Source organism: Sylvia atricapilla, chromosome Z (genome assembly GCF_009819655.1).
Source record: "Sylvia atricapilla isolate bSylAtr1 chromosome Z, bSylAtr1.pri, whole genome shotgun sequence".
NCBI lineage: Eukaryota > Metazoa > Chordata > Aves > Passeriformes > Sylviidae > Sylvia > Sylvia atricapilla.
The window spans coordinates 24,597,742-24,615,180 of record NC_089174.1 but is presented as its reverse complement, the minus strand read 5'-3'; the positions used below and the strand labels follow the sequence as shown (position 1 = coordinate 24,615,180).

Genomic DNA, 17,439 nt, shown 5'->3' with positions numbered 1-17,439 from the left:
TGAATGCGTTTGCGTCCTGCGGCTTTGAAAACACTGGTTCCTAAAACCTCTGTAGCAGGAATGCCCCTAGATAAATAATTACTTCTGTTCCAAAGAAATGTTAAATGGCAATTCATTTGAAAGTCTGATTTGCACACATAAGTGAGAAACAAGATCTTCAGAACTCGCTCTAAGAATTTATCGAACCATGTGGAACTCTTCGCATTTGAGACAATAACGAGGTATATCCCGGTTTTCCTGAAGGAAGCAATCGACGCAAACCGCCGGCCGTGAGGGAAGCCGGACCAGCGCGCGCAGGGCGCCGAGGCAGGAAGGAGTTAAAAGGCGGCAGCAGGGGCGCGGCCGCCCCTCCCCTGGGGCGGGCCGGCGGCAACATGGCCGCGCTGGCCCCGGCGCTGGCCGCGGCGGCCGGGCGGCTCCAGGTAAAGGCCGCCGGCACTGGGCCCGGTGGGGCCGCGCGTCCCGGGGCGGCCCAGCCTCCCGGGGAGTGCCGGGCTGCGCGGATGCGTGCGGCTGGCCGGCCGCGGGGCCCAGCCCCTGTGACGGCCCTTCCTCGTGGCGGAGTTGGCGTTTCCCTGTTGAGCGGTGCCTTGGTGTGTGCGGGCGTGTCACTCCTCAATCCAGCTCCGTGCCCGTGCCCCTTAAAATTACTTGAATCGTACTTGAATCGCGCTAGTAGAAAGCCGAACTCTGCACTATGGTGTTGTCTGCTTGAAAGTAGCCTACGAGCATTAAATAAATTAAAAAAAAAAAAAAAAAAGTTGTAAATAACAGTTGATTTTGTTATCTACAGAATGAGAGCTGTTCCAGTACTGCAGGTGCTGGCCGACAATTTCAGAGCTGGAAGATCAAAACTGAACGAGCTAAGAAAGTTGAATTCTTAAGAACTGCAGAAAAGCTAAAAGCTCAGTAAGTTAAACGCTTTATCATAAGTATGTTTTCATTCTGTTCTGGAGCTAATATTAACTCGAATGTATGGTAATGAAATCTTTAGGCTATTGTAGTTTTTACAGTAGCTCAGGACAGGCTTATAAGCTCCAAAATGCCCCGTTGTTGAAATAACTATTTGGACTAGTCATGTAGGAATTTACTAAGAGTTGCTGCTCTTAGGTACACAGAAAAGGAAGTGTGTGTGGCACAATTGAGTTCTCAGTCTCCCTACTTAGCTCTGCTTACCTTCTAAGGACCTAAAGCCCTTAAGACATACCGACAAAAAGGGCACTGCTGCAACAGAAGATTGAAAGACTTCATCTAGAATATCTAGGCCACTGTTTTGAAAAACAGGAGTTCAAGACAGCTCAGCCACATAAGTGATTTAAACCTGCTTCCCCACATCTTGATCTAGTGCTGATAACAACTGCACTGGTAGCAACAGGGAGTTTTCTTCTCAGACAGATGAGCTTTATGAGGAATAGCTAATGTAGCCGTCTGACGGAAGGAGACCTTTGCCGTTGTGAATCCTGGTTGAACAGGGCACTTAAGTCTCACACCAGTGTTTTACACTGTGTTACTGAATCGAGTTACCCTTGATTACCCCGGATTCTGGGCTTGACTGCTGATTAATGTAAATGTTCCCATGCTGCTGGAAATGAGGCGTGCCATTTAACTGTGGCTCAGCATCCCTCTGTAATGTTGTCTGTGCTGGGGCTTCATCTAGGTGTGCCACTGCATTAATGGGAACTGTCTGCATGAACTTTTGAGGGAAAACTCTCGCAAGCCTCCTAGAGAGAAAGCATGCACATAAAATTTCAGTGTGTAAACCATTGCGTGCCACTGAGGCGATTTCCTTGTTAATTTCTTGTTAAAGTTCTTGAGTTACTGTGGTGTGTAGTCTTATAGCTGAAGAAATATTTTCCTTGAAAACAGTTGTAGAACAAACAAGGGATTTTTTTATAAAATCTAACAGGCCTGTTAACACAGCCTGCACACTAACCTTGGAAAATCTTGGTCTTTTTCTGAGTGTTTCTGCCTTACTCAGTGTGGCACTCTTTCTTCCTAGGCTTGCAAATATAGAAAAAGACAAAAGTGGACACCTTTATAGTAGGAAGAGTGATTTCAGGGTAGAATACAGATTACTAGAGGAACTGGAACACAGCATGACTGTCAGCAGGAAAATGGAAAGTAAGTGAGGTTTTATTTGGGCTTGTTTACTTTCTTTTCCATTAATATACTGGATTTTTTTGTAAATGGTTTAAAAATTAGTAGTACAGAGAGATGAGCTTAGGTGGAAGATAGATAACTGATGTGGTATATTTCACCATGTGCTTATAAACACACAATTCATGGCAAAATTCAGAAGCATAAACATGTTGGACCTCTTATGTTATTAACTGTTTTCTTTTGATCTTCAATGTAAAACCACTGTGCTGTTCAAGAAACTTGCAATCAATTTTGTGTTTGTATTGCAAATATTCTTACCTCAACATTCACACACTGATCGTTGCCTTTAAATACCCTTTTAAACTGCTCTGTGTTTGCATTTTCTGAGTTTTTTGGCAATGAATATTCCTAGTTCAAATAGTGCTGTGAGATGGTACACAGTCTGTCCTAATAGAATCTGTTCCACTTACAGACTTATAATATAGTTCAAGAAACAAAGTTACTCCCTTTACTCACAGTACTTGAATTCTTTCAACGATAATTACATAAATCATGCTATGCCATCTGATACAGATCAAAATATGTTAAAAGAAAAGGAATGTAGAAACAATTGAAAGTATACTTTCTTACAAATTTGCATGTGTTCTGATGTGTGCCTTTTATTTAAGGAATCATAGAATATCCTTTACATCTTGCAGTCCTTAGGAACTGTAAATTTTTGAGGAATGACTAAGCTAGTAAGTCAGAATCTTTTCCATGAGTAAGAAGGGAGCATGGCATATGGATGGAAAGGATGCTATGAGATAATAAAGAGGACAGTGATGAGAGCACTACATGTCAGATGTGAAGGAATATATCCTAAAATATACAAAAGTGTACAACTCCCCTCCAATTCCCCATTCATTATGTTATATTATGATATATTATATCTTTCAGCATGATCTCTGCGCTTTAAGATTTTCTGTGTTCTCAGCAGAAACTTGCACTTTCCTTAATCCAAATCTTTTAGGATAGAAGATACAGCTCTGTGGTATCTTAGATGCAGCCAGAACTTCATGCTCTTCAGCAGTGTATTTATAGACTAATGAGGAGCCAAGTGGTAACAATGCAAGTAAGTGCAGACCTGCTGGGAGCACATTAAAACATTGATTCTTCGCTATTTAACAAAGAATAAATGAATCCTGTTGAAGTAGTACGTTCATGCACACTTTCAAAGTTTGTTTTCTCTTCATAAATGGGTGTTTTGAAGCTTTGGTCAAAGTCTGCCTCCAAACTCTAGAAGCATAGGCAATTTTTTCAAAGGTCCCCTTTAGAAATGGGAGCTCCTAATTTTAAAATCTGCTGATGCCGTGTAGGGAACTAACATAGACTACGTGGTCAGATACATGCAATTACCAGTAAAAATGCTTAGTATTGTAGCAGTTTCTTATCATCAAACAGAATTTGTGTCCCTGCTTCAATCAAACCCCTGGTTTATTTTGGACACTTCATTGCTCTTGTTCTTTTACTGGATTTAATGCATGAAGAAACTGTTAGAACTATCAGCACCCTATTTTGTTTAACAGAAGCTAAAATCCTGCAGCAGCTATCAAAAATACAAAACAACATGAAGAGACTTCAGCAGCAATTAAAAGATGTGAAGCCTACACCAGAGTGTAAGTCATGGCAACAGATTTAAAAACATTTTCCTCTACAGATGAGTTTCTTGTATAGTTGTCTTTCTCATGCAGGCTTGGGACACTCCTCCAGTCTTTATGATTTTGCAGGAAAAGAAAGACTAAACCTAGAAATGGCAGAAACCCAAGAAATGGTGAAAGGTTGTGCAGTTCTTTGTGGAAACAGAAACTTACTTTGTCTTACAGGTGATGTGTGTTTGTTCATTGAGACTGTTGAAAGCCAGATTTCCTATCTATAACATTTGCCTTATGCAAAATATACTGGGTGTTCTACTACCATGTAACTCCCTTTGATCTGGTAAGAGGTAACAGAGTAGGTTCTACAGGGAACTCATTTCTAGCCACCACGTGGTTTGAAATGTAAATTGGAATATTCTACAGAAAATGCTGCAGCAGTTTGTTCAGTTTGGATGTTTTAAAACTTTTGGGTAATAGGCTCTGAAAGACCCATCCTCATGGTAGTGGTACCCACTACCTTTTGTGGAGCTCAGGTTGAGGGCCTCCTACGAGCTGAAGGCTTTCTGATGCTGGATGAAATGCATCCCATTTCATTTATTCAGTGTTTTATCTATTAAAAATCATTATCTTCTTACACTGTCAGTCAAGATACTAAGAACTAACAAGGCATGAAAACTGAAAAATAAGGTTTAGTTTATATAACTGTACCAAAATACAAGTTCATTAAACTGTGCATTCAGTGTGTCTATAGAGATGTTGTGAAAGAGATTTTAGTCTAATAATATAATCTAATCTAATGGATGGATTTTCCACTGCAAAATATATCTTCTCTGGACAGCTGTATTACTGTCTTAAGTCAGGACTACAGCATGCTGACAGTACAGGACGAAGTCTTACTCTGGTGTTTCTTTCTCACCTTTGTAGAAGTAGTGGCCTGCAGGTTAAATAGGATTGCTATAGTCCAGTATAAACCAGAGTTGAGTGTGCTTAAGTCACTAACTGCATTGCTATAAAAATTAAAGTGTAACTCTGGGATAGGTCTGTCTTATTTTGGGAATCAGCTGAAGGTTAGTCAAGGTGAGACTTCTTTAAGGGAAATAAACATTTGTACTGGGATTTGCATCCAGTTAGCTAAGTCCCTTCCTAAACACACCTTTTGAAAAAATAAGAGTTTGTCTTTTAAGGCTGTTTTGTACACAGAAATATGTGTCCTGAAAATCTCCATATGTCATGAATTTTTGGATAGTGTTGACAAAGACTGTAGACTTCTTCAGTGATATGATTTTTTTTCTTCTTTTCCCCTTTTAGTTGTTGACAAGATCAAGGAAATGATGGAAGAAATTGAAAATGCAATCAATGCTTTTAAAGAGGAACAGAAGCAAATGTATGCTTATGCATGTTTCAGCTACTAGAAAAAGGGCTTTCATAAGACACAGTGAAAACTTCACATTAATTTAGCAAACTGTTCTTATGATTTACACTTTTGGTAGTAATTCCTGCGGTATGTAAATCAAAGCACAAACAATCAGTGTTAGAATCTTGATAAACTGCCATTTAGAGAGGGTGTTTATATAACTATTGCAGCATTTCAATGTAATAACTATTTGCCTATGAATAGGCTTTTTAGAGAGGCTGGAGAAGAGATTAGATTGTGGTGGTTTTGTTGTTGTTATGTTGTCTAATTTGGTTTGGAAGGTTTCTTTTTCCTCTCTCTACTGATGTCAGAAGGGGATTGAGTTAGTTGTATGTGTGCCATAAATGTGTTCTTTCAGTAAGAGGGTAACTTAATTCTCATTGTGTAGGGCTTTATTATCGGGTCATTACAACTGTGCTGTTACCACTTCAGCTTTTACTCTTTGAAGAATAGCTCTTGTGTGGCATTGAACAATTCTAAAATTTTTTTTTGGTGAATGGACAATGAATATTGGAATTTTTTTCTTACATTTCAGTGTTTGTCTCTTTTCAGATATCAGCAGCTTTTGAAAGAGGAAAAAGCTGTCATTAATGAGCTTAGTCTCTGTGAAAGGAAAGTGGAACTGTGGGCATTAGGGAGCTCAACAGCAGAAAAAGTTTGGAAATTACCATCAGCCAGGGTCACAGTGGATAAAACACTGGAAAACCATCTACCAGAAGAAGTAGTAGAGTTTGAAAGATTTCTTCAGCGAACAGGGGGGCGGCAGGGAGGCTGGGATGATTATGACCATCAAAATTTTCTGAAAATACGGACAAAATATAGAGGAAGGCTGTCTTATATGGATGAAGCCCTTGAGTATCTCAGTGGAAGAACAAAAGAAGATATAGAACAGCATGACAAATGGTATCAAGAATATGTAATTTTACATGAAAGAAAGAAAGAGGTAAAATAACCCCTCTAAAGCTTTTGAAGATTTCAGAGAACATACTTATTTTTGAAATCAATGCTCTCTTGTTTTTGTATCTGCATCTCTGGTAGTACTGCTAGGCAGATTTCTCGTATATGGTATATAACTGAGGTCTGTAGCATCCCCAACCTGCCAAAGTATTTGTCTTTAATAAATAATTACAAATAAGCAAAGACCTAACAATGTGGAGAAGTGGGCTGTGTATTGCCAAAGTACATTATAAATGCTTTTGGACTCAGTGATCTAGCACATTAGGTGCCAAGCCCAGAGCAGTTAGTGGTCCTGTCTTCGTGTTAACATTTGTCTCTGAGAATGTCTGTCCCACTGTATAAGCAATATACCTAAGACAGACTGACATGCCGAATTATGATTCTCTCAAGAACTATCCAGGTGATAAAATACATACTGACACAAGAACTACTATAAAACAGTATTTAATTGGGAAAAAAGTAAGATCTGAAATATGTTTGCATTAAAAAAGCATATTACATCAACATTTATAACTACTCAAAGTTATTATTATTGCTGTAACTGAAACAGTTTTAGCAGACATCTGTTCAACCTGCTTGTGTGATCCATAAAATAGGAAAAAAAAAAAAAAAAAAGAAAACACATGTAGGTGCTTCTTGGTTTCAGTAAACTTTTAATTCCTATGTGCATTTTGTGTCCTTGGAACAAGTGTCTTCATCAGACTGAATCAATGTGAATATGCAAAATTTTCATGAAAACCTTAGAGTTTTTTTCCTGTGGTCTCTTGCAGTCAATTAAAAAGTGGAAAGAAAAGCAGCAGCAAGAAAAAGAAAGAAGCTTGAAGGAGAAAATGAAATCAGAAAAAATGCTCAAGGAAAGATGCCTACAGCGTGAAGAAGCTCAGAAGCAAAAAGTAGAAGAAGAAAGAAAAAGAAAACAAGCTGCAGTTGAAGTCTGGAAGAAACAGAAAGTCGTAGCATTTGCAATAGATCAAGCATCACAACTAAAACTAGAAGAGAAAGAGAAAAAGCAACAAAGAGAGTGCCAGAGCCATGTGAAGTTACTGTTAGAAAAGAATACCTTGCAAAAAAAGGTAAAGGAGGGACTTGAAAAGCTTGAAAATGAGAAGAGAGAGGAAACTGAAAAGGAGGGAAGGAAGAAAATTGGTGCAGAAGAAATTTCTAAGTTTCAAGAGCATGTGCGTAATTTCATCTCCATTTTTGCACGTCATTGTTTTAATTTTGATACACCCTCCTAAGATATAATCAGTTAAACAGATTTTAAAATCTAAGTTTCATTCAAAGTGCATTATTGATTCATTACATAACAGCATCTATTGCAGACAAACAGTATGAAACTTGATTTTAGACAAAGATGCTCCTTTTATTCAGTATCTAAATAATCCTGTATTCTACAGGATTACTCAAGCTTGAATTTCTTTATACATATAGAAGTGGTTTTATTTCTTCAGTAAATAATTTATTTGGGAAAAGTACTTGGGCTATGCTGCCTAAGAAGACATCAGAGGACGTGAGCGTTGTATTCAGATGGTAGGTAGAAAGAGTTGTTTGAATGTCCTGTGTTTTTCAGTACTGTTAGGCAAAGTCAGATCCTATGTCAATGTACATGCAGTTACTGGAGAATTGGTGCTGTTGTCAGCGTTCACTGACACTAAAGTTTTACAAACAGAGTTTAAACTACTACTTTTTTGTTTGTTTGTTTTTCCAAGCCATGTAACTGTATTGTGTTTGTGCAGGACAAGCTATAGCATGTAGCTGCCTAGTGAAACCTTATTCTTTACTATTACAGTAATTTCAAAACAAAACCAAACAAAACTCCCCAAAAAACCCAAAATGAAGTTGTGAAAAGGCTGCATGTATATTTTTATATCATTTATTTTACTTCCAAAGAAAATGTTTTCTTTTCCACTCAATGTGTTTCAGGATCTACATAAACTGGAGCTAAAGGTTTTACAGAAACATGCTAAAGAGAGAGAGAAACAAGAAAAAGAAAAAAGATTGGCCAAGTTAAGAGAGAAGGTAATTTTTCGTTTGTTTTAACCAAAGATGTGTGTGCAATTTGGTGGTTTAAGCAGACCTTTTTTCCATTGATCTAAAAAGTGATTGTTTTATCTAAATGGTTGATAAAGGAAAACAAAAAGTCATGCCTGTTATCAAGAGACAAAATTGCAGCGGGGGAAAAGAAACCGGGGAGAAATCCCTAGAATTTATGTATCTCATGGCAGTATTTCACTAGAGAAGCCCTACAGATCACAAAAGTAGGCTGCAATTTGGGCGTTGGCTTTTATTTTTTTCAAATAGTTTTCTACGATTAGTTAAATAAGTAGGCTATCTCCCAGAAACATTTTGCATACACTGGGTTTTACAAGAGTTGAACCTTTTAAATAATTAAAATTTAGTGACACCTGCAAGCGGTGTCACCGTCTTCTATGGCATAGACACAATGAGCATCACAGAATTCCTTTTGTGATGAACAAAATAGACTAATTTTTTTTTTTTTGGTTGTTTTTTCACTGTGAGGTCGAGATTCGGGTCACCAGAGACTCGTCCAGGTCGAATAGACCTTCCAAGTGTTGGGAGGAACGCAGGCGAGAGATGGCACCAGCAGCTGCGGAACCGCTGTTGCGCCTTTCTCAGAGGTGAGGAGGGGACCGATGGACGTGCAGCATGACACAAGTGTACTTTTATACTTTATGCCTTTTTGCTTTGTTGTCAGAGCTGTCCCAGCCTGGAGAGGAGGGTCGTAGCTGCGCGCCAGCATGTCCCTGCCACAGGACGAAGCAGCAGCCAGCACTTCCCGGGAGCCGGCACAGAGTTGGCTTGACCCATGGCGTGTATTACCAATGTATTTTGGGAGTGTCGAGTTTGACGCACTGGATATCAGAGCGGCCGGTTGTGATGACCCTTGGCATTAAAAGCGCGTTTTCCCCACAGCTGGCTGTGGCGTGGGGTTGCCGTGGGGTTACCGCCCTATCCCCAGCCGCAGTGAACTGAGGCGCCCGGCCCCTTCCCCCCGGCCCCTTTCCCCCGGCCCCTTCCCTTTCCGTTTCCCCGCCCCGGGGCGGGCTCTGCGGGTGACACGATCCGGGCGCGCCGGGCGCGGGCAGCAGCGGCAAGATGGAGATGGCGGCGGCGGCTCCATGCCCGGGGGAACCGGAGCGGCTGGACTTCCTGCGGGAGCGGCACGTGCGCTTCTTCCAGCGGTGCCTCCAGATCCTGCCCGAGCGCTACTCGTCCTTGGAGACCAGCAGGTAGCAGCGGGCCGGGCTCCTCTGGCGGACCGGGAGGCGGGACGGGCGCTGTCATGTGCGCCCCCCGCCCGTCCCGGGCCCGGCCGCGCTCCCCGCCCGGCGGGCGGGCGCCATGACGGGAAGCCCCTCCCGGAGCGCTGCCGCCTCCGGGGGCGCGGAGCATCGGTCCGCGGCTGGAAGGAAAAAAATCCCTATAAATTCGGCCACCAACAGACGGCTCCCAAAAATTATGTGCTAACGTAGGGGTGTAGTCATTGCTCGCGTAAACTGCGTGACATCCACGAGGGAAGACTTGTTGATCCTTCTAATCTGTTTTAAATCCAGTGCTTCACTCTCCTAATCTAACCTGGAAGCCATTTTAAAATAAATCACTTAAGCTTCACTGCGGCATGCAAGAGACTCTTGTTCCATGTAACAAGTATTTTAAAGTCTTCAGTGCCTAGTTTAAAAGAGAAAATGCTAGTGAAGTGTGTTGCTCACTTTGAATTGGAGGGACGTTAGTTCCTCTAATGGCTTCAAAATTAAATTCTTTGATATTCTTCAAGTCTTCATTTAAGATAGTTACACTGAAGATGTAAGAATACCCGTAATGAGATTATCAAGCTGCACTTGGTAAAAAAAAATGTTGGAGACATGTAGGTGGTTTGATAACCTAAAATAGTAAAATTTCTTACACTTTGTAATGTCTTGCAAGTCATCCTGTGAGGAGTGCTCCATGGCTTTGATCAGGTCATACTACTTTATTTTGGTTTAGAGCGCAAACACCTGGCATAAAGGTGTAAGGACTAGAACAGATAGTGCTGAGCTGTGTGAAATAACTTTATACTGAAAAGTTAGAAATTAAATTGCTGGAGAGGGGCCAGCAGAGGGCTTCGAAGAGGGTTAAGGGACTGGCACATCTGTTGTGTGAGGAAAGGCTGGGGGCGCTGAGCCTGTTCAGCCTCAAGAAGAGATGATTGAGAGAGGGTCTTACCAATGCATTTCAAGTGTTTAAAGGATAGATGGCGAGAGGATGGGGCCAGACTCTTTAAATTGTCCCTGTGACAGGGCGAAACACAGCAGACAGAAACACAGGAAGGTTCCTCTCAATATGAGAAAAAACTTCCTCATATTGGGGGTGACTAATCGCTGAAACAGACTGCCCAGAGAGATTGTGGAGTTTTCTTCCCTGGAGATATTCAAAATCTGCCTGTACACAATCCTGGGGAAACCTGCCTTAGGAGAAGGGGGTTTTAGTAGATGGTCTCCAGAGGTCCTTTGCAACCCCAGCTATTGTGTAATTTTGTGAAAGTTTGGTTGCAGCTATCTAAATCCTTTATGCATTAAAAATTAGCTGGCGTTTCAGTCTATTTTCTCATTTATTTTAGTGACAGCATGGGGAAATCTGGGCATCCTATGCTCAGCTATATACAGGCCTTAAAATTACCAGAGCATGCAGATGTACTACAGCGGTAACACAAATAGCTAACCTTAGCCACACTGACACTTAAAAAGAGGTAAAGAAATCTCTCTCTTCAGCCTAGAGAGGAAGGCATCTAATCAAAGTGTTCCATTGGTGGGAAGCTACATACTGAGAAAGGTGTACTGTTAGTAAGGGACCATGGTGGCGGGGCAGGAGGCTGTGGGAATGAGGCACTTGGGGGAGAGTTGTGTCGCTGTAGGAAAAATATTCACTGTTAGAGGAGTTCGCTGTGAAAAGCTTGCCATTGAAGTGGTGGAGTCACCTTTGAGGATGTAGCTTCTCAGGGTCCTGGGTCATCTCTGAGGCCTTGTGTTCTTCAAAAGGTGGGACCAGTGATCTTCAGAATCCCTTGACAATATAGGCATGTTTTGCAGGGATGCACACCTGTCTGTTGACAAATTCTAAGCAGGGGATTGAACCATAAGTGCATTATATCCAGTTTGTCTTCAAGAGTATTAAGTTTCCCTTTTTGCCAAGTTCAAGGTCACTAACTTCAGCAAACCTTCAGGAAACCTCTGGAGCTGATACAGCTGCAGAAAGAAATGCTGTTACCCTTTTGTTTGAATTGAAGTGGTTCTATTTTGACGTAGATTACCTCAACTAAATTAAAGGGAGATTTGTTAAATAAATAAATAAATAAATAAATTTGCCATATGGGTTTTTTTTTTTTACTGCACTGCAGTAGAAAACTGTTTTCACCCAGACACGAGTGATAGAGAGTGAAATTTTCCTCACTGTGCTGGTGCATTTCAACTTAATCTGTAGGTTGTCAAACAATAATAGAGAATAAAGAAAATTCATTTCATGTTCTCTACTCAACCTCTTGCCTCAAAGCCTTTGTAATTATTTTATCTTGTAGTCATTTGCATGCAGCAGTAGTTGGCAGCAAGAGTAGTTTTTAAGCATCCTGATTAATAGTGTTTCATACACACTGATTGTCAGCACAGTGAGGTTTTGCAAGAGAATGCAACTTTCCAGGTCTCTGAAATCTTTTAAGATACTGGTACTTCATGGTGCTCTTTGTTGCACACTTAATCTTTTTCTCAAATTTATCACTTCAAATGCCTTCTGAATTCTTCTGTGAAACTGCAGTCTCTGTCCTCGCTTGAAGACAAAGGGGTCTGAATCTTCCATGAGGAGTGTCCTGTTGACCGACCTCTGTGGAAATGGCTGTAGATCAAGTATTTACACTTCTTGGCATGTGTCTTGTCGCCTAAGGTGCTGCTAAGAGTTGTTTTTGCTAGGACATATGTCTGATTTTCTGTGAGGGAGGATAGCATATGGAGTAAAGGTGCAGTACTTAAAACGGCTGTATTGCAACCTGTGTATGACCAGTGGGGCCAGACACTCTTGCCCACTGTAAATAAATTCCATCACACTATAGGCTGTTCTTTAGTAGTGCTGGAGACAGACAGTCAACTCTGAATAAGTAAACTCACATATACCGTAACTATATGTGAAATCACTTTTAAAATTCATATATCTGACATAGGCATTTTTAACTGTAGATGAGATAGCTTGCCGTCTGTGTTGTATGTATGGCCTTGTGGTTTTGCACCTACTTTGCAGTATTTTCTAGTGCTGAAATGGTATGTTGTTTCTGCCTAACTGGCAGTAATTTAGTTGGGTAAAATAGAGTGAAAATGTCTTTTTAATAGCTCTAGTAAAAGATTGTCAGTGTTTGTGAAAATCCGAAGATACCGGCAGCGTTTCAAAGAAGTAGTTTATTGTAGCTGAGCAGTAAATTCCTTCGTTGTTTTTTTTTTTTTAATAAAAGGAGTGCTTTTTTTAAATTAGTTATTTGTTATCTAGGGTCAGATTTTGGATTAATCAGATATCTGATCAATGGTAAAAGTTTTTATAAGCCTTGAAGTGTTAATTTTGCACTTCGACATATTTTACATATTTTACCGGCCCACTGGTAGGAACGTCACCGTAGGAGGTTGTGCTGCTGTATTGAGGTTAGCATCTGCTGCATTGTCATTTGGCTGCTGTGTTTTAATTAGAATAATTCTTTTGGATGTGTGCTTTGGGCTGACTCACATCACCATTTTTTTCTGTGGTCTTACTGTTCGTGGTTCTGATGCAGAACCTCATGCAGAAATTAAGTGGCTATGGAGGCTCCACATCTGTCGCTTCAGAGATACCAACTACTGGTGGCCAAGGTGGGTCACCAGTTTGTAAGGTAAATACGAATTACAACTTAATCTCATAAGGAAAGTTATTAACTGTTGGTTTTCCTTGGTATGCTGAGTTATAGTTTCTACATGTTTAGCAGTTGTTTCACAGTCCATCATCTTGTCTGGTGTAAGGAGAACAAGAATTTCAAGAAGGATCAGCAGACAAGTGTGGGTGGCAAAATATACATCCAGCTAATTTTAGTCTGAGTCAGAACATCCAAGGTACCATTACATGAGCATTTTCTCTCATAGCAACTTCTCCCAAGTTCTAACCCAGTGCTGTCGTTTTGGTGCTCTGTCAGAGTGAGTAATGCACTGTTGGAGGGCCATGTGTGGGTGGCTGCCATGGTTTGAGTTAAACACAGCAAAGAAGGTGTTAGTTAGCAGGTCATATAGCACTTGTTCATGGAAGGAAACAAGTTGTAGGAAGGACATTCAGCCTGCTAGCTACTCCACCCGCTCTGTTGAATACTTGAATGTGTCATTCTAAGGCAGTCATCTAGGCTGCTTTACACCCAAGGACCGGAAATAAGTACCTCTAGATGTTAATTCATCCTATGTGCCTATTTATGCATTGTTTGTTTACAGAGTAGGCTTCGCTGCTTGACATTGACATCTAAGCATCTGAAATTTAGTTTGGGACACAATAAGAAGTAGCTTATTATATGCACCTAATGCATGTTTAAGGGATTGTTCATTTAAGAATTCTTCACAGAGAGCAAGTACTCCATATGTTAATACTATGACCTAGCTTACTTTGTAGTGAGTTGTTTTGTTGGGCTTTTCTTTCAGGTAAACAGACCTTTAGGTAAATTTTTAATTGACATATCATTATTATATAAAAGGAGGAGCAGCTTATATGAACAACCTTGTTGAGGCAGATAAATGTTTTCAGTACAAAGAACATTATTTTGTCCAGTAGATGACTTTCATGCATTCTAAGCTCGGCTCTGTGTTGCACCACTGTCAAAGGCTGAGAATTCATAGATGTATCTGTTACTGCAAACGTTTGCTAATTTCCCCATGACATTTATGGTGGGAAGTGTAAGACTTATCTTTTTCTTTTAGGTTGACGATTGCATTTTTCGCTCTCTCTGGTCTGGATATGTTGGATTCCTTAGATGTGGTGAACAAAGATGATATAATAGAATGGATTTATTCCCTGCAGGTCCTTCCCACAGAAGACAGTGAGTGAGTTTTTAGTTTTTTTATTGATATTAACATTTTTGCTTTTGCTTTGTACTTGGGGAATAGTGGATGGCTCTTGTTTTTATAAAATATAAGGTTGACCTTCCTAAAGTGCAGTCCTGATAATTTCAGGTAGTGATACTGAGCAAATCTTGGATATAGATCCCTCACAAGTAATAAAACTAGAAAAAACAGGAATTAGTTTGAAGATAAGCCAGTATAAAATAGTATAATAAAGCTGCACCTTTAGGCATTTCAGAGGAATGTTTCACCTGGTTCTAAAAGAAATGCATATGTTGTGGAAGTATTACAAGTCTAGTAGTGATTCTGTTGACTTCCACTCCAATGCCAGGAGCTGTGATCGGTGGTGTGTTTATATACAACAGCTTTTGGAGAATTGGAGGTGTAAGGGTAGGAAGCAAAAAAGATAAACACAGTCCCTGGTGAAGGCTAAATTTACCCAAAGTTTTGAGAAGAAATAATGCGGCTGCTGAGTCCCAGCTGTCCTCAGATTGGAAAGTGCATAGCAGAAAAGCTGGTGAGGAACTCACAGGAAATGTCTCTTTCCCCGTTGGTTTGGCAGAGGTTAGGGAGGTGCTGTTCCTGTGGGCTGTTTGGTGTTGGCAGTTTTTTCTGTGGCAGCCCAGGTGAATGGTTGGTAACACTAGAAGGGGTGGGAGGAAGGGGACATGGGTGAGGCGCTGCTGCTCTGTGACAGAAGGTGCTGGCATGTTAAATGCTTGTGTGGGCATAGCCCCAGACCGGTGGTCTCTAGAGAAAAGGAAATTCCATTACTTTTTTTGTAAAATGACAGACTTTGTACTTTGTCTCGTACTTTGGATGGATGTAGAAAGAAAATTGTGTGTTTTCTTCTATTATCAATTCTAATTATATACAACAAATTAGATCTCAAATCAGTTTTATGAAGGAGTCAGGACTGCTGATGCTTAATTTTTACAGTAATAAAAAAATCCTTTTTCTGACTCCAGAGGTTTAGAAACCATCAGATCTACAAAAGGGGACTAATTTTGATAGATTTATCTTTTCTTGTATTCTATTCCAGGATTGATTCTTGAAAATTACGAGTTTGGATTACATAAATATTCCTACAAAGTTTTTTAATGATTAGAAGGTTCCTGTGCCTTCCTGTTCAGAAATCTTTCCACAGCATACATGCTTTGTTTCTAAGAGTTGCTCACTTTTTGTCTTTTATTCCAGTCTTCAAGGCTTAATTCCAAAAGAGGGAAGTTTGCAAAGAAAAGCGATTAGAACAGGAATTTCTGTTTGTTTGTTTATCTCTGATCGTATGCAGTAATTCTCTGGGGTTCTACCTTCCCGGTGTTTAGAATATTGCCATTGTTTAGAGCTTCCTAGGGAGGGCAGTAAAAATCCCAGCATGCAGATGTGGAGGCTGACAGTTCAACAGAGATGTGCTCCTTTTTTCTAGCTATCATCCGCTTATAAAACTGAGAGGTGTTTTGGGGAGGGCACTTCCAGCAGCACACTCTGTGCGTTCCAAGTAATAAATCTCTGGTTTTCACTAGAAGAACAAGCCTCCCTTCAAGTCCTGTACTTTTGTATCATACTGTAATAACTCTTGTTCTTCTTATGCTTTTGGTAATAACACTGCTCTTATCTGGTCACTTGATCGCTAAAACTTCTGTGTTTATATTTCATTTTTGCTTTTTCTGTTGGGCAGTAGAAAGTACAAAATGTAAATGATGCTGATAGCAGCAGGTTGGCTATTGAATAACTAAATGTGAAGAAGGAAACGCCTACACTCTGGTAGTGTCTACTTTCAGTAAGATGTATTGGCTCTCTGTTTTTTAATCCTGAGTGGGTGCAATGCTTGTTAATTGGCAGCCTGCCAGCAGCAGAGCTCCTACTCTTTCTTTCAGCTGCTTTGAAAAAGTAATTAAACTGTGGTAGGCTACAGCACTAAAGTTTTTAGTTTCAAAGTGCTTGTGTATCCAGTTAAAGCTTGATAGCTTGATTATTAGCTTGATAAATTTGAATCTGTCCAAGTTAAAAAAAAAAAAAACCCCAAACCAAAACCAAGAAAGCACAACATTTTACTTTTAAAGAAACATGCTGTTTTTTTCATGCATTCTGATAAATCTCTCTTTCTATGCAATATTGGTTTTTAAAAATTTCAATTAAAATCCTGTTTTATAATCATGAATTCCACCAATCTAAAGTAATTGCATTGTATTTGATAAAAGTCTTCACTGAGTTTGGCTCTTTGACTGAAAACCAATTTAAAAGCTACATTTTAAATGGAAATATGTTTTTACAGAGTCATGGGATTTGTTCTTGATTGCAAGAGTGGTTGAATTTCTAGAATTTGGTATCAATCAAAAAGAGAATTCCTGTAATTCTTATTAGAAAAATAAATTTCTCTGCTTTTCACGTTTGCCCCTGCAAAGGTTCTTTTATGCACAGTACTTAATTTGATTTTTATTTAAAGCATTTTTTTAAGATGGTGAATTCAAATTTTTTTGAGAACTACTGCTACCTTACAGTCTTTTCCAGTGGATGGGAGACAGAGCAGTTGGTGCTCTGCAAACTTAGTATTTGTTTATTTTTATCAATAACTCTTATAGTAGTTGTAGTGGCTGGGCTAGGATTTTTTTATAGTAGCCTCTAATCTACTCTGCTTTCAGCCTAGTACTAAAATGATGTTTTAGTGTTTCAGCTATTGATGAGCAGTGCCAGTCAAGGCTGTCTCCTTTTGCTATTATATCTCTGCACTCCTTTTCCTGTGGCAGATACAGCAGGGGGCACAGCCAGGACAGCTGACCCAGACTGACCTCTGGACTGACCAGAGGGGCACTCCATGCCATCTGACATCATTTTCAGCAATAAAAGCTTGGGAAAAGAAGGAGAAAAGGAGCAATATTTGTGGTTCTGGCGTTTGTCTTCCTGAGTAACCTTTACACTTGCTGAGGCCCTGCTTTCAAGGAATGGCCTGGCTGATGGGAAGTAATAAATTAATTCCAACTTTGCTTTTTTGCGTGCCCGCAAACTGCTTTACTTATCAGACTGTTTATGTCTCACTCTGTGAGTCTTCTCTTTATCTCTGTGTTCTTGCCTCAGCTGCTGGTTGGAGTCAACCCACCCAGCAGAGTGTTACAGAACCTCTAGAAAATTCAGGATAAAGTCTCTCATTACCCTATGATTGTTTGTAGTGACATATTTGTATTTACTGGTATGTAATATATCTGATGGCTAATGATAGCTTCACTTCAAAGGT

The 17,439-nt window shown here is 40.1% G+C and overlaps 2 protein-coding genes across 3 annotated transcripts in view; both read left to right on the top strand.

Moving 5' to 3' along the window:
* The first annotated feature begins 337 nt into the window (after nucleotides 1–337).
* CCDC112 (coiled-coil domain containing 112) lies at nucleotides 338–9,038 on the top strand. 2 transcript variants are annotated; one of them, XM_066340051.1, is made up of 10 exons: nucleotides 338–422; nucleotides 794–909; nucleotides 2,000–2,121; nucleotides 3,666–3,755; nucleotides 5,043–5,118; nucleotides 5,701–6,091; nucleotides 6,876–7,283; nucleotides 8,029–8,124; nucleotides 8,626–8,744; nucleotides 8,822–9,038. In XM_066340051.1, exons 1-10 carry the CDS (start codon nucleotides 375–377, stop codon nucleotides 8,850–8,852), a joined length of 1,497 nt encoding a protein of 498 aa, XP_066196148.1. In that variant the 5' UTR covers nucleotides 338–374; the 3' UTR covers nucleotides 8,853–9,038. The 2 variants fall into 2 exon arrangements, with proteins under 2 accessions (XP_066196148.1, XP_066196147.1); XM_066340050.1 differs by lacking the exon at nucleotides 338–422 and adding an exon at nucleotides 489–593.
* A 104-nt stretch (nucleotides 9,039–9,142) lies between these two features.
* The window catches only part of PGGT1B (protein geranylgeranyltransferase type I subunit beta), a 33,120-nt gene continuing 24,823 nt past the window's right edge, over nucleotides 9,143–17,439 (top strand). Inside the window, 2 exon segments of the mRNA XM_066339694.1 lie at nucleotides 9,143–9,356; nucleotides 14,067–14,185. Of these exon segments, the coding sequence (XP_066195791.1) occupies nucleotides 9,223–9,356; nucleotides 14,067–14,185 (253 nt within the window). The 5' untranslated portion in view covers nucleotides 9,143–9,222.